Here is a 16,699-nt window from a genome sequence, read left to right on the forward strand (position 1 = left end):
GCCGCTCGCCACTTACACACGCCAACAACTGCACTGAAAAGAACAGGGCCGTGTTGTTTTCAGGAACAGATTTTCAGCGGCACTCAGTGTTTCGGCCGTCGCCGGGACCTGAGCGCTTCAACCTGAGCGCAGCTGCTGCTGAACAAATGGCGGTCCTAATGAGCCGCTTTCATTTCTACCGCTCGTGTTTTTCCAACAGTCATGTCGGAGCACCTCAGAGCGTAATTTAGTTTCCTCTGGTGAGATTATGTGCATTAAATTGAGCAGAATAAAAACTCTTACATGGTTTCCTGTAATAAATACAATATCAAGTCTTATAAAAGCGCTTTATTTAATCTCAAGTAAATGAAAAGAAGAAAAGCACTCAAAAATGTAATATTTGTCCTGCTCTTACAGTACATCTGTTCTCCTCCGTGTTCAAGTAATAGAAAATATAATAGTCTGCAGCCTGCTCGCAGCGCCGCACAAATAACTGCACATTACACATTAACAGAAGTAACATTCACTTGGGAATGCAAGCAGCCGATATCTTCACGCTCGCCCCCGATACTCCATGAAGACATGTTTTATCATTGCGCGATACAAAGACCTGTGGATCTATTGTAAGAAAATATGCTTCTGAAAAGAAAATAACACGTCCCCTCATTAATACTCTGGACTAATTCTGCTGCGATGACGTTCCGGCCCATTTAAATGAGTCATTACACTGTAAACCCACCATGGTCCTCACGATGACGACAGCTGCCGCGCTGCCAGACACTACATCCAACATTAACACCTTGTTCACAGAGTACAACAACTGAAAATACATGAGGAACATTCATAATTAGAGCTTGTGATCAACCCAAGAGGCGAACGTCTGGGTTCAAAGAAGTGTGTTGGCATTTATGTAATCTGCAGTTGAGTAATTGGGGACAGTTTGTGTCTTGTATAAATGAGCCTCCTATAAAAAGCATAGTGCTGCTGGCGATGACAACCAACCGGCTGAACATTTTCGCACATTTTTGGAAAACACTTCTCCAACGTGCCAATTTTGTGAGTCTGAGCTGAGGAGTTCTCATAAACTGGATGCTGAACACAGAAGAGTCTGCTTTGGCCTTGCACTAATCGATACTCCTGGCAAAGCGATCAGTCCTGGATGCTTTGTCGATACGTTCCTTGCGCTCGGTGCTACGTGCTGTACAGTATTTGCCTCTGATGGTGAAGCAGGCGTCAGGAGGACATTCACTTCCTCCCTGACTCTCTCCGGTAGTCCTGCTAACATTTCAGGTGTTTCTTGCTGGTCATGTCGTTCCAGATGCGGTGCATCTCCTCGGGGGAGATCTGGTGCACGGTGACCACCCGGCGGTAGCGGCAAAGGCTGTACGCCATCTTCCAGTGGTTGAAGCCGCTGTTCTGGAAGGGGTGGATGCCCAGCTTACGCAGGCACACGCCGACGTACACGTCCTCCAGGTGCAGCAGCCTGGTGTGTAAGGAGGTCTTGTATATGAGCTCGGCCACGTCTGCCGAGAAGATGTATCCGGTTCCGGAGCAGAAGGGCGGGTACTTGCTCTCTGGGTACAGATCCCTGGGCATGTACCACTTGCTGCGCATGTCTCTGATTGGCCCACCGTTGATGACGTAGCCGGTGAAGTACCTCCTCCTGGGCTTAGTGGTAGGCTTCAGGAGGTTGTAGATGAGGTTCTCCATGTTGACAAAGATGTCACTGTCAGTCTTGAGGACATATTGAGCCTTTGCACAAAATGTGGCCACCCAGCGCATGCCCATCAGCGTCTTGAGCGTCAGGTTGTGGTATGAGTCGATAAAATCCTCCACTACGATGTCGTGGAAGATCTGACTCTCCTGCTCCACCATCTGGTTGAGGACAGTGTCGGTGCTGCGGCCCAACAGGAAGAGCGTGACCACACGCACATCTGGAAACGTGCTCTCGTCACCCCATGTCTCTCTGATGGCCTGACGGGCGTCAAATTCCTTGTGGGTGGTGCTGATGAGGATGACGAGGAAGGGAGGCTCCGCCTCGCACTTCTTGTCCTCATTGATGAGGTAGCCAAAGTCGTGCGGGTTGAGCGAGCGTGTGCGGATGTTACTGAAGGTGGAGTTCTTGTTCACCTTGGGTGCTTTGCGTATGGGGATGTTGAGCTGGCCCACGTAGGAAGTGGAGGGGCGGGACACACTCAGGTACCACAGAGCGCTGGCCCAGCAAACCACTGTCAGCAAGTATAAGCAGGAGACCTTAGAAGGCATCGCTGGTCACTTGGCTGTCGTTACCAGTGGCAGCAGCATTGGAAACATCGAGGCCACGCCTCCATGAGTTGTCTCAGATCTGGCGGCGCAGCTTGAGGCTGCCTCCGCAACGCAGCTGACATTAATTTCAGATAATGGATGCCTCCGCTGCCTACTGTTGGTGTCGTGATTGAAAAGGAGCGCAGCAGAGAGTTCTTATCGTGTCGACGGCCTTACTGTGTCCCATCGCAGCTCGCAGGATGTGTTCAGCTCTCTGTGACAGCATCTGAAAAACAGATGAGAAGACAGGCCGTCAGTGGCGACATGAATCATAACTCCATAATGAAACCGCTGCAGGGAGATAAGCATGTCGACTGGAGGTGTAACTTCTAACATCTTTTATTTTCATGATAAAGCGTGTGACACATTTAACAATACTTTTTTACTCCCCATTCATTACAGCCCATAACATCAGTCCACCGCGCCACAGCCAGTTACCCTATCGTTCCATCACTGCGTCTGATAAGAGCTCTGTGGTGTGAAGAAAGTGAATATCCCAGCAAACTCTACCATTTATTGGGCCTGCTCTGGCTCAGCTCTGACTCCTTTCTGTTTGCAAACGCTGTTTATCTCCCTCTTATCCCCCCTGGACCAGACACAGGCCGGCAAATCAGAGCCACTCTGGCAGTCTGAGAGGAAAAGGAGGAGGAGGAGGAGGAGGAGGAGGAGGAGGAGGAGGAGGAGGAGAAGGATCAAGGCAGAGAAGGTGAAAGTGAAACGTTCTCATGGGGAACGATTAATATCCGCTTCCTCTCGTTCTCCCCAGCTGCTCCTTCCCTCCCCATCCTCTCGACACCTCAATGTCAAACTGAACTTGGCATGTGGATTTTACATATTTTACTCTGTAATGAGCTACTCCTTCGTTAGCTGGATAGGCGTTACTGTGGAACTTCCAGAGCTGCGGCTCTAATTGGACGACTGACGGACCATCAGGGGAAAAATTTAAGCTCTAAATATGGAAAAAAAAAAGTGAACTGTCGGCAGCTAAACGTCGCGTTGTATTCAGAGGCATCGATGGATGACCGATTCACAGGATTCTTTTGGTGTCCGACAGCCAAACTGAACCTAATCCTTCTTTACAAACAGATCAGACGTAATCTCCTTCTGATGTGGCAGCGCGTCTATTCTTCTGCTTCTCGGGAAGTACATTTTTTCCATCATGCATAACTGATCAAAACTGAACCCAAAAAAAAAGAAAAAAAAAAGAAGTGGTATAGATCCTATTAGAGATACTGAAATGTGCAGAGATGCAGCCCGTGCTCTGTTTTAAAGATAAACCCGGCCCTTCTTTTTTATCACACTCCAGATTTTGTCTTGCGGGGCGCAACGCTTCTTTTCATCAGGACTTTTCTGTTATTTCTCACCCCCCCTCCCTCCTTATTTCTACTATCTCTTCCCCTCCGCGCCCTCCCTCACGCTCTGAAGCAGAGTCATCAATCTCATGGTCCAGCAGAATCCATCTAATCATGGCTGCTTTTCCACACCTCCTCCCTCTCAATCACTCTCTCCATCTCTACTTCAGTGGGCGCTTGATCCATCTTTATATGTCTCACTACCTCCCTCGCTGTCTGCCTTCTTTGTCTCACTCTTCTATCCTCCTGGCTTCTTTTTTTTTATTGTTTTTGTCTGTGCGACTCCTCGTTTCAAGTTTCCCCACGCTGTTATATCATCCGGAGCTACCTTTACCTGTGTAATTTTTCCTTCCTGACGGGGCGTATGATTCCTGTCTTTACGGCTCGTCCTGAACTTATTGACATCCTCCATCGCATTCAGCCTCCCTTAAGCCACTCAATCTCCTCCACTTCTCCTCCCTCTCACTCCATCAGAGCCACTAAATCATCATATTCATCCTCTTTCCTTGACCTGGATCGCTCCTTCGCTCGACAGATCGGCTTGTTTTCACCTCTGTCGGGGGTCTTTTGGTTTCATAATCCTCCCAAAAAAAAAAAAACGACTGTCCGCTCGCTTTGCGCGAGCACCGACATCCTCGTATGAAAATGCACCTCACGGAAATTCCAGAGACCTCGCTTCCCCTTGGAGCAAAGTGAAAGACGGCTGTATCTTTCCTTGCCGCCGTGTCACTTTGAATTACATTAGCAGCCAGTAGATGTCCTCTCCCGCTTCCGACAGAGTATCAGGCGATGAGATCTTAGTTTGTAACTTGTGGTGATGCAGCTCTTTCAGTGGGAAATATTCAGGAGCAACAGTGTTAATTTGTGGTTAGCACCGACTAATTAAGCATGGCCCCGAACAGGCCTCACAGTGTTGTGATTCAACGGTCTGGTGAGAGATTCAAGTACCCGTTTGTTACAGATGAAAGACCTGAGATCATTATTATTATTGTTATTAAATTCACCAAATTGTATTAAGAGTCTCCTCTATTTCTTTGTTGTTTCCTGAGTATATTGATTGCAAATTATTAAAACTGAGTTTGAATTTCTTCTCCAAGACTACATGGTGCCCTTTATATATCTATACTAACATGATATGATCAATGACAGCAAGTAATGCCGCACTTTGTGTTTATTTATGCTCTGTGGTGTCACAAAGAGCTCACACACGAGAAACAAACAGACGTCTTCGCTGTAACATTACGAGGTCAGAGGGTTGCTGTCTGTGTTTTAACAAAGAACTGCTCAAGTATGAGGCATAAAGGTGTTAGCACGGTGACCAAAAGGACTGTGCATAAAAATATATATACATATATATAGATCTTATATAGTATAGGCTTCGGAGTCGCTTATGAGATCGCTGTTGAGGTCGTTTCCTTGGCGGCTAATGACTGCGAGGGTTTAACAGTGGTTCGGCTTTTGAATTCATGTTAAAATCACACATCTACAATCTCTACTATCAAGTGCTTCGTCCGCTTTGACTCTGCGATCAAACATGAGAACATGACTGGGAATTGAAACAGTCAAAGATATCTCACTGGTCCCATTTGTTTGATGTGTGGTTGCAACAGTTTGAGATCGATTACAAAGGGTCTATTTCATGTCTGCATTTGATAGAACAGCTGAAGACTGACAGGAAACAGGTGGCGAGTGAAGGGGGACGACATGCAGCAATGGGCCACAGGTTGGACTCTGCCGCAGCGAGGACACAGCCTCCGTATACGAGGTGCACGCTCTACCAAATGAGCTACCGCCGTTTTTTAGTTTTTGCCGCCCGAGGCAGCGTGACTGCTTTGCCTGAGCTTTAAAACCAACGCAATTAAGGTAGAATTCAATATTGTGACAGGTTAACTGGTTGCTGCAACCCTAGTGTGAAAAGTCTGGAACGAAGAAAAGCTTCAGTGTCACCACATCATGAGGCAAATCTGTGCAACATCTGTCAGGATTCTTCCTACACTGGCTGTAACATCTGCTAATAGTTGTTTTTCAATTCCAAGCTATCTTTGTTTATAATTTCTGGCATAGCTGCACTTTACTAGCAGCTCCTGTTCTCACAATCGCCTGGTTTACCTTTTATTTATACTGAAGAGAAAAATCACAATCTGGAGACTAATTTGTTTGTCTGCATCGTTTGCTGCTCGCGATGTTCGTGTAGGGTCACGTCTGAGAATAGGATCGAAGTGCCACTTCAGCGTTGCCGGCGGATCGCAATAATGACCAACCTGCCGGCAAAAGGGCGGCGAATCGTGTCAATAAAAGAATAACTGCAAAATACCACATGCCAAAAAAAACCCAAAAAAAAACAGGCATTAAGGTGTGAAAAGCAAGAAGAAGAAAAACACGAGCATTATAATTACAGTCATTACCGACGGTCGTGCGCAGGGCTTATTGCTAATGATCTGCTAGTCTCGACTGGTTGTCAAGACAGCGAGGTGACAGGAGTGTGAGAGACTAGAGGACAGAAATGCAGTCAGTCTGAAGCACACCAGCATTAAGAGTTCTGAACGTAACCCCCCCCGCAGGAAGTCAATTTAGCAACCTCATCCTGAGCTCTGCTGCACCGGTTGCTGCTCCATTAGACCTCACGCTGATCCAAGACAGTATGATCACCTTTGTGTGGAGGAGGAGGAGGAGGAGGAGGAGGAGGAGGAGGAGGCTCTTAAGGCACTTCTGCACAGTGATCAAACATTCATCCAGTGCTTGAAGGGAGACTTTTTTTTTTACCACTCCTCAGTACCATCAACTGCTGGGACAACTCATTGATTAACTGACAGAAAATCAATTGAAAATTAAACAGTTATGAGAAATGGTTCATCACATCAGTCACCTTTCACGTCAAATGCTAGAAATTGTCTCTCTTCTCTGCTATCTGCCATCTCCCCAGAAACGGTGTAAACCAGGATTCACTCCTCCAAAGCGCCAGCTGCCATCAAAGCGCGAGCGTTTGCCCAAAAAGGTTGGCTGTGTGCTTATGACCTGTAGTCGGGTCAACACCCTGGTGAGCAAGAAGCTTCCCTGAGACGCTCTCTGACAGTTTGTGCAGAAAGTAAAGGAGCTGGATGTGGAGGTGTGGTGTTGAATGCAAGGCCACATTCTCAGAAAACAACACCGGAGACAGCTTATAGTAACGTTAGGTTCACGAGTAATCGCTCTGGTGGACACTCGTGCAGTCAGCATGCCGCCTGCACGCTCCCTGTTGCTGCGCTATTTCCAGTGGCCTTCAATTGTGACCAGACCTGAGCACACCTGCGCACTGATCATGCTGTTTAATCAGCCTCCTGATATGCCACACCTGTCAACTGTATTTCATTAGCTGTCTTGACATTTTGAAAACAATTATAAACAGGAATCAAGCTGCAGATACATTTCTTTCTCCATTTAACTCACAGCACACGCGACAGGAAACTGTAATAACTGTAATATACTGTATGAATGTGGAAGAAATGGTCTTGTCTCTGTCAGGTTTGGAGGTGGAAGTGTGTTTCAAGATCAGTTAATGCGGCAAGTAAACTAAACTATTGTGAGTTTAATTTGTTTATTTATGTGAATAATAAAAGCTTAGACAGTTTGGAAAACAGGACAACCATACAAGACGTGACAGGCTAGCTGGTTCGCGTGCTAAATTCGGTAGCTGTCAACACAGCACGTAGACGTCTTGGAAATATATCAAAACTCTTATTACTTTACATTCTGTTGACAATTTTTGAATGTTTTGAATCTTAATTCTCACATATTACACATTTAAAGTGCTCGACAAACTCAAATAGACACATAAAAGTGATTCCTTTATCAAAACTATCATAAATATAATAAGATATAAAAGATACAATCAAATCTACAGAAGTAACTGTTTAAATATATGTTTTTTCCACTCTGACCTGCTGAATATCAGGCGCACAGGTGCAACCAGTGAAATGTTATATTGCACTTGATAGATTTTGTGTGACCACAACAGTGGCACCCTGAAGCCCAGTTTAATCCATAGTACTCCAGTACAAATGCTAGATCCTGCTGCTTATTCCCACGATGCAACTTGCCCCCGATTCCTGCCCTGCAAATGCCAATGTCCTTGAAAACGCTTTACTTCTGTTTGTAATGCAGGCTCTCTGTTAAAAACCTTTTAAAGAAAAAGTCTCCAACCCCAAGACGAGGCAACACTGATGACATCACTACGACATCATCAGGATTTCATCAATGAAATAATAATGAGCGGCAGCCCGGGTATTGTCTGAACTGTTTATATTCATTATTCTGTCTAAAAAAAAAAAAAAAAAAAATGAAAATTCGATTCTGTACTTTGCTTCAGGGGCTGGAGTCACAGCGGCGCCTACATTATCACACATTAAAGAAATCAATCACAGATTTTACTATTATACAGCATTCCTGCGTGCGGGTCGCAGAAACTTTGAATGGATGTGAATCATCTGCTCTGTTGTCTTTACAATCATGTGACCTCTACAAGCCGGAGCTGCGGAAAACGCTGCGAGGCTACAGAGATGTGGGAGTTTCGGCCTCGTTTATTGTTGCACCAGATAATTGATTGCAGTCATTAGAGCAGCGGAGAGTGACCTTGCTCGGGGGAGGGTGTGAGGAGGGAGGAGGATGACTGTGCGTGTGTGAGTCAGAGAGGGAAAAAGGCTACCCAGATGTGGTTTATTACTCCGTAATGTCTGCTGTCTGTGTTGCATTAGAGCTACATGTATGTGGGGGAAATGGAGGTAAATAAATCAGGGATGACATCTAACCTTCACCCTGCCTGCTTCCATATCGCAGATTTTTTTTGACGATTGGCGGAGGAAAACAAGACGGCAGGCTGCATCTCTTGCGTTTTTTTTCTTCCCGCGACTGCTGATTTAAGCAAAGCTGTCAAAATCGCTTCGGAGGTTCTTTACATCGCAGCGTGATGACGGTATTTGAAAGCGAGGCATGACCTGTAAATATACAACAACAACAAAAAGAATCGAGTGGATGATGGAGGCAAAAAATAACGCGCGGTGGGAAACTGGTCCCCGGGAACAAATTAGATTCATCAAACACACCTGCCACTTTGACTCTCAGGCATGTGGCGTTGTCTTGGAGTGGCTGCGTATGCTTTATGATTACAGAACAAACGACAGCCTCCCTGCGGGGAGAGGCGCAGACACTATTTGCCCTCAGCCAGACTTGAAGGCCAATGAGAGCTGCCCGTGAAATTTTTCAAGACTTTTAACTACATTTCGGCTGTTCTTCGTGAGCAATAACTTTAAAATGATTTAAAAACACTCCTCAGATGCTGACAACCGCCGTCCCAAGGCCCATAACTCAACACCTTATCTGGAGCTCCTGCTGTTGAGTGTGTGATAAGCTCAACAGGAGGTTTATAATTGTCAGCCGCAAAAAGAGAAAAAAAACAAATAAAAAACACAAACTGTCTTCTGTCCGATGTTTGATCCTCTTTTCCTCCAATCTTCTGCCAACTCTAAAACCCATTATGTCACCTTCTAAACATTCAAAAGAGGAATTAATGCGTGAGGAATTTAACGGCAATGGCCAAATTGGTTCGTATCCCACCTAATATGACAGAAGCACAATTAAAATGTCAGGGCTGGAAGGCTCCCAGTGTGGTGCTCGCTCTGCTTTTGTTTCCTGGATAATAAAGGACTCGATGATTGTTGTGCAGCGCACAGCCGGCCGTATAGTCAGTATTACAGGCCACAGGCTGGACACTCTGGGCTTAGTGCAAAGCCTCTGAATGCAAAGCAGCTTAGGAGTGACAGAGGAAATGGGATATCAATAGCGGCCAACAGATTTGGCCGCTGCACAGAAGCCCGATGCTCCATCCACACTTCAGAGCAGACTTGAGCCCAAGCGGGGCTGGGGCACATCGGTCTGCGGCCAAGCAAATTCTCAGCGTTTGTTTTTGTTTGAACGCTCGCCTCAGAGGATGTCAGAATGATTGCTGGAAGTTAAAACTTGTTTAAAGTCAACTGGAGAACCTATCGAGCAATTCTTCAATTTTCTGGTGAGCTGAGACTCCGACCCATTTGGTGATTTACGCAGGTTAAAGCAAGCTGAGAGTTTATAAGCAAAGGCTACTGTGCTGTGCTGGTGGATGAGTAAGCAGGAGAAAGAGGCATGGGGGTTTTGCTGCAGCTGCATTTTGTCTAGAAAAATGAGTAACCAGATGAGCACAGGTGCATTCGATTTGCTTTGCTGTGTCAGGGAGGGCATTGCTGAGGGGACCCGCGGAGCTCCGGCACCCCCACGCCGGCCAGGCCTGCGTGCTGAATGCTAAGCACCCTCATAAATTGAAAATGACATCTTGATTCATGCAGGTAATACATTTCACCGTCCGACTGGGTGACATTGGCGTTATACAATATTCAAGCTGGGCGCTGCATTGAGGTGAGCGGGGACAACGCTCCGGGAAGACATTACGTGATAAGAGCCGGCGAGGACAATACATGACAAACAAGGAGACTGGGGAGGGTTAAGGTGCTGCTGTGCGCCGGTAAGGTGGTAATAACCTTCATAGATCTGGCTGTAGAAGTCAAGAGTTTTACAGTATTGATGAAATGTATCAGCTCAAGTCACCAGAGAGCACAGGCGCCCGGGGCGAAGAACTACTCGCTTTTTTAAACTTTTACATTATCCAGGGCGCAGTTTTGCTGAGCACACACTCTCAGCGCCTCGGCAGCGGCCGGCCTCACAGTTGTACGCTCACACCTAAGAGCTGCTCGGCTGCTCAGTACAAGCAGCGTTTTTTTTCCCTCTGTCAAGCCTCTGCAGTGGAGCAGTTCTGTCACACCAGCCTTGTTTAAGAGAATAGCGACAATGTTCTGTTGCAGGAGGCCAGCACTCTGTAAACCTTCTCCTGTCACGCGTTTCCAGCTTTTCCCAAGGTAAGGAAACATGAAGCCCCTCTGGAACTGAGTGGGTGGATCCATCTGTGGCTTCACTTAACAGTCAATCAAAAGTACCGTTCAATATATTGTGAATAATCTTTTTAAACACAAATCTCGAAGGATTTAGCCTTCTTTATTGTACCAAAACAGCTGTTATTAAGGCTCTCAATGTCGTTCAAATGAATAGTTTCTATTCTGGTATTATTATTATTACTCCTGCCTCTTTAAGGATATTTGTAAAGCCCATTGAATTGTGTGTGAAATTTGCTATATAAATATTAAAAGGTTCAATGCATTGCGAAGTATAAAACAGAAGCCTAAACATGGCAGGGAACCAACGTAATAAATCCTTCACAACTTAATGTGCAAAGTCATCACAAGGGTCTAACGATCAAATATAATGCTCCGTTTGTTTTCATTTAAATGGACCATCTCCACCTGTGTTTACACACCCTTTCAAACATCAGCTAACTCAAACTAACATCTAACTTAAGTCTTCAGTAGGAAAGGGCACACGCATCAGTTCCCAGTGGGGATGGGTCATGATTGTCGAATATTTTCCCTTGTTTTTACTGGCATCTGGTAATAACGCATAACCTGATATTACAGAACCGCATTCTTATAACCAGATCATCAAATAGTTCTGAGATCAGATAGCATCTTTGCTTAAAATGCCCATCCCTTCTCCCAGCGGCGGTTGGCAGTGACGGAAACATGACACGGGGTGGACATCTTCGCCCCAACCCCAGCAAGATTTTATGATGCACACTGAAGTAAACGATGTTGGGGTCGCACTGCATTTTCAATTTGTCTCCCTTCAAGCAGCGCTCGAAGAGAGACTGCAGGAAAATATCTAAAAAAGAAATAATGTCAACAGCCTCCATGCTGGTTCCTGGTGTGACATTAAAGGAGAACTTCGGTCGATTTAAACATGCAGCTTCATTGCTCAAGCTACCCTTGACTTGCCAGTACCGAAGACGCGAACAAATTTGGTCCAACCATTACAGAGCTCCGCTGAACGGAGACTTAGCATTGAACGCTAACAGCATGGGGTCAGAACTTTGCACTGTGTTTTAAGCGTCTTAACATGCTCCACATCTTACACCAAAAGTTATGCAACATCAGCAGACACCTTACAACACAGCACTGTAGCGTGTATGACTCAAAATGAATAAAAAAAATAGTTAAAATAGTGTGTTTGTGCAAGCAGCTACATACCTGTTTGTTGACATCCGTGTGTTCCGGTAGCTAGACCAAACTAGCATATCCATCGAGTGTGCACTTAACAGGCTTAAGAGGCTATTGTAAGGCTCATGGCTCATGACAGGCTGTAACATGGACATGTACATTATGAACATAAACACGAAAATGCTGGATTATGTTTCCATCTCCGCCAGTGAGGGAGTAAGTGCACGCTCGACGGATTGACTAGTTTGGTCTAGCTACCGGAAGACACAGATGTCAACAAACAGGTAAGTAGCTGCTTGCACAAACACACTGTTTTAACTACTTTTTTATTCATTTTGAGTCACACACGCTACAGTGCTGTGTGCTAAGGTGTCTGCTGATGTTGCATAACTTTTGGTGTGAGATGTGGAGCATGTTAAGATGCTTAAAACACAGTGTAAAGTTCTGACCCCATGCTGTTAGCGTTCAATGCTAAGTCTCCGTTCACGGAGCTCTGTAATGGTCGGACCAAATGTGTTCGCGTCTTCGGTACTGGCAAGTCAAGGGTAGCTTGAGCAATGAAGCTGCATGTTTAAATCGACCAAAGTTCTCCTTTAAGCCTGACACACCAGGAAAAAAAAACAGAAAGGCATATAAATAACATGTGCATAAGCTAAACTTATATGCTAATTACAGTATAAAAATGGTAAAGGTGTTCAACTACCAAGCCCTCAAACAAACATCATCGTCCTGTTTTGATAAATTAAATCAACCACAAAATGATGTGAGCAAAGCAAGACAAATGCTATCGTGGTTCAGAAAGCGTCACGTTCTCTTGGGGCTGTTGTTCACAGCAAGTCATTTTCCAAATGCAATAAAGCACATCCATCAGCCCCACTGGACTTGATCAACACAAATCAACTAGAACGGACATGAAATTGTATTAACAGGATAATGAAGTTTAAAGCTGAAAATGCAGCGTCACAAGTTAGCTGCTTAAATTGATAGATGGTTTAATACCACAGAGACAAGAGAGCCAGAAGATCTGCAGAGCTTACACACTACTGTTCAGTGTTAATTCTCACTTCTATGACTCGAGTCTTGCTTTCCTGTACTCGACAGCAGGATTTAATTTCTTTATCTCAATCCACCTTCTTGATTTGAGGTGATAAGTTCATATTGTCAATCTCACAATCCTTCCTTGTAAAGATCTTACGCTCAGTCAGATAATCTGTAAATCAGCCGCCTCAACACTCGAGTCCCACAGATGCAAAGGAAACCTTTGTGTTAGGCGGAAAAACAAACCCGAGAGGGCGATCGATACGGAGGCAGCCTGCAGCGGACGTGTAGCGCCGGCTCCTCACACACTTTCTCTTCAGTCGACTGTTTTCATTCGAGTACTTTTCTCCTCATCTTGCCCTTTTGTGTTCGGTCCCTTCACTCGAGCATTGACCTTAAACCCATGAAAGTGTCTACAAGCACCTTCATCAGTAAAAGCAGTACCGGCGGTCTCTGATGAGCTTGTAAATTCTCTGCTATTGATCGGGCCTCTCAGGGTGGTTCTCTAATGCTATTTCCTTTTTGTTACAACCGTCAGCGAGGCAATGAATCAGACTTTCATAATATCGCAAGCATAATATCCTGAGGACAACGACCTCCATCAACAGCAGCACATCTAAACACGGGAAGTAAAGTAGAGGTAATAATAACTGAGCTACAGAAGCCTGAATTCAAAGGAAGACGAAAATATTCAAATCTCGACCAACATTATCATTCTGAGTGATCGCATTTCTCCCACCGTGCTCCCCTCTCCATATGGCAGCGGTTTCTATGGGGACAAAAACGCCCCGATCCACCAGACACTTGGTGATGTGAATTGCATGCATATAGCGTTATTCATATAAAGTGTCTCTCTCCAAAAGTGAGGCAACCAGCAATCGAAAAAAGTGGCACTTCACATCGCGACGGACAGGGCGAAAATTTAGATAAGTGATGTTCCGTTCTCTACACAAATGGGTACTCTCAGCACTTAGTTGATAAAATTAGCTCGCTTTAAAGTACACTGTCCTCTCTGCTTTGAGGATAATGAATCATGATTTGGGTTTTGTCTTTCTCTCTCTCCCTGTAATGAGCCAGAATTGCAGAAGTGTAGTGTTTTGGGTGAACCAATTCCAAATCATACCCTCCCTTAGAGGTGTTTAGCCATTCAGTTTTTTTCTATGGATTGCTTACCCTTAAACATATTTACACCAAAGGAAAAAGTCAGTGAGAGAGAGTAAAAATTGTGCCAGACACGTTCATCCAGCCCGTATACGGCGTGGAATGATGGCACCTGTTTGCCAGATCGGAGCCACAAGCACGGCCACGTGTCAGCCATGAGCAAACCCAATAAACCAGAACACAAAGCCAGATCTGGTTGATTTGGCTCGCTCTTGGCTGACGCCTCCGATCTGGCAAACAGACCTCCCAAGCGCCTTCATTCCATGCAGTATGTGGGCTGGGTGAACGTGTCTGGTGTGGGCCAGATCTGGGCTACAACAGTTTTGATTTCTTGATTGACAGCGAGGTCTATGAACCGGGACCAAGATATATCATCCCCCATGTTGATAGCTATACCTCTTATTTCATTATTAAGAATTCATCACCAGAAAACAGCCACGATAACTAATTTGTCCAATCAGAACAGCCCAAGCCAGAATTCCCAGGATGGAATTGTTCAGAGGAAGGAGCTCCTCTCATTGAAGAATGGCTATCACTTTTTGTGCGTTCATCCACGGACTCACAAACACAAAAACACTCACGCCAGAAGTAAAAACATGTCTACAGGTCTTCAAACACTATAGGCGCACATGTCTCCCTTGACTTCATGACGTGACGCCCCCTGGCACCTCAGCACCCTGTTCCCCAGCAGATCACAGCGAGGCTCCGCAGCATTAAACAGCCATATGCTCACCAGAGGGACTGATGCACTACAGGCATCAATTAGCACCACACAACACACACACACACACACACACACACACACACACACACACACACACACACACACACACACACACACACACACAAAATCTACCAACACAATTTTCAGTGGAAAACCTCCCAAGTCAAGCTCTAATACAAGACAGCTAATTAACTCATGCACTTCTGAACAGATGAATGCATTCCGAAGCGCAGACACATCATTCACATTAACTAATTTACTTATGAAAACACCTGGAGGGAGCTGACGGAGACGGAGGGGCCAGCACCGCTCCAAACATATGTGCACTGCTCCACCGTGCTTCACCCTGCTGCAGAGCTCCAGCCTCTATCGAGGGGGCGAGGAGTTTATCAGGAACACCATCTCAGCGCTGGCAGACGGCTGGAGCGTGGAACAGGCTGAACACATCCCATTATATTGCAGGGCGCAGACAACTGCACCTGTCGAGATAACGCGGGGCGATGCTGGGGGGAGAACGCACATGACGCAGAAGGCAGACACACTCGCAGCTTTTTTTTTTATCTCGCATGCTCATGGGCAGATGTCCTCCACTGTCTCTCCAGGTTTAAAAGAATAAAATGTAAGGCCGATGTGCACGCACAGGTGCACACACACACACGCTCACACACACCTTCTCAGTGTCTTTGCTCGGAGCTTTTAGTTGCTACGTGAACCTGAGAGCTGAGAGGGTGCCAGATGAAGGGTCCTGTGGTAATTGCCTTGTCTCCTGGCCTGTCCACACAAGCACACACACCGGAACACACACACACACACACACGTATACACAAACTTCCTCACACACACACACACACAGACACCTCTGCCACTGCTGATGGCAGCACAGGCCGAGGACATGCAGCTTCAGCACTCCTTCCGGTAAATAACACTCCTCCTACTGAGGGGCAGCACACACACACACACACACACACACACACACACACACACACACACACACACACACACACACACAGCTAGAGTGCAGTATCTCCAGATCTTTTTAACCGCGTCTTGTATGACTATCTCAAGAGTTTTTATGTTGTTTTATATGTAAACATTGATTTATGAGTGTTTTGAGTGTGTAAACATGGACTCAACTGATTTAATAGCAGTGCCAATCAAAACTGACCCCATACAAAAGTCATCTCATGTGGAAATACAACTAAAATCGTGAAAAAGTAGCTGAACTCTACACACCATTAAGCACAACAGACGATAGCAAATATGACAACCCTCCCCTGTTCTGTATCTGGAAATGATTCATATTGTCGGAATTTGATTACATTCTATCAAATCTGAATCCTTGTCAAATCCCATACGGCATCTTAATTATGTTCAGTTTTCCAGCATTTAAATAGCTCAAGTTATAAACAGCCAAAGCTGAGATCTGTAATCAGTCTTATTTGTGTGATAAGAAAGGTTTTCGCTGCAGCCTGATGAATGTTGACAACCTGCAGACACATTTAAGCAGCAGCTGTAGACCTGATTTCCTCCCCCCCCCCCCCTTTTTTTTTCCTGGTAACCTTGATGAGCTTAAAATATTTATGAAACTTTGAATTCAATTCTGACATAGACAAGACACAGCTCACCAGAGAGCTACAGCAATAAGTCGATTAATTTCTATGTTTAGCTTCTCATCTGTGAGGATATAAAAAAAATGTTTCACATCAGCGCATACTGGACAACATATATGCTGGTACTGATACATCTGCCATGAGCTAATAATATCAGCCAGATGATATATTACTCGGGCATGTTCTCAAAGAGATTTGGTAGCATCGGAGCTGACAGATTTTGCCAAAGTTTCCTTTTTTTTAGTTATATATGTGATCTTTTGTTAAGATCTGATAGACCTGTTGCTTTATAATGATGTTATGGTGGTGAATGTACTCCTCACATCTCCAGAAAATCATGCTGAAGTCTTATATATCTCATGACAGACTTGTTAGGTGCATGTGAGTCTTAATATCCTCTTTTATTTATCGTTTGGCAGA

At 45.3% G+C, this 16,699-nt stretch overlaps 1 protein-coding gene across 3 annotated transcripts in view; it reads right to left on the minus strand.

Moving 5' to 3' along the window:
* Positions 1–307: 307 nt before the first annotated feature.
* LOC115576750 (beta-1,3-galactosyltransferase 1-like) overlaps positions 308–16,699 on the minus strand; it is a 101,208-nt gene continuing 84,816 nt past the window's right edge. For 2 of the 3 annotated variants that reach the window (XM_030409312.1, XM_030409313.1), the window contains one exon: positions 308–2,509. In XM_030409312.1, the coding sequence (XP_030265172.1) occupies positions 1,258–2,244 (987 nt within the window). In that variant the 5' untranslated portion in view covers positions 2,245–2,509 and the 3' untranslated portion in view covers positions 308–1,257. Of the gene's footprint in view, positions 2,510–2,721; positions 2,746–16,699 lie in introns of those variants that run through there. The other variant, XM_030409314.1, reaches the window with a different exon arrangement.

This window comes from Sparus aurata, chromosome 24 (genome assembly GCF_900880675.1).
Source record: "Sparus aurata chromosome 24, fSpaAur1.1, whole genome shotgun sequence".
In the NCBI taxonomy this organism is placed as follows: Eukaryota; Metazoa; Chordata; class Actinopteri; order Spariformes; family Sparidae; genus Sparus; species Sparus aurata.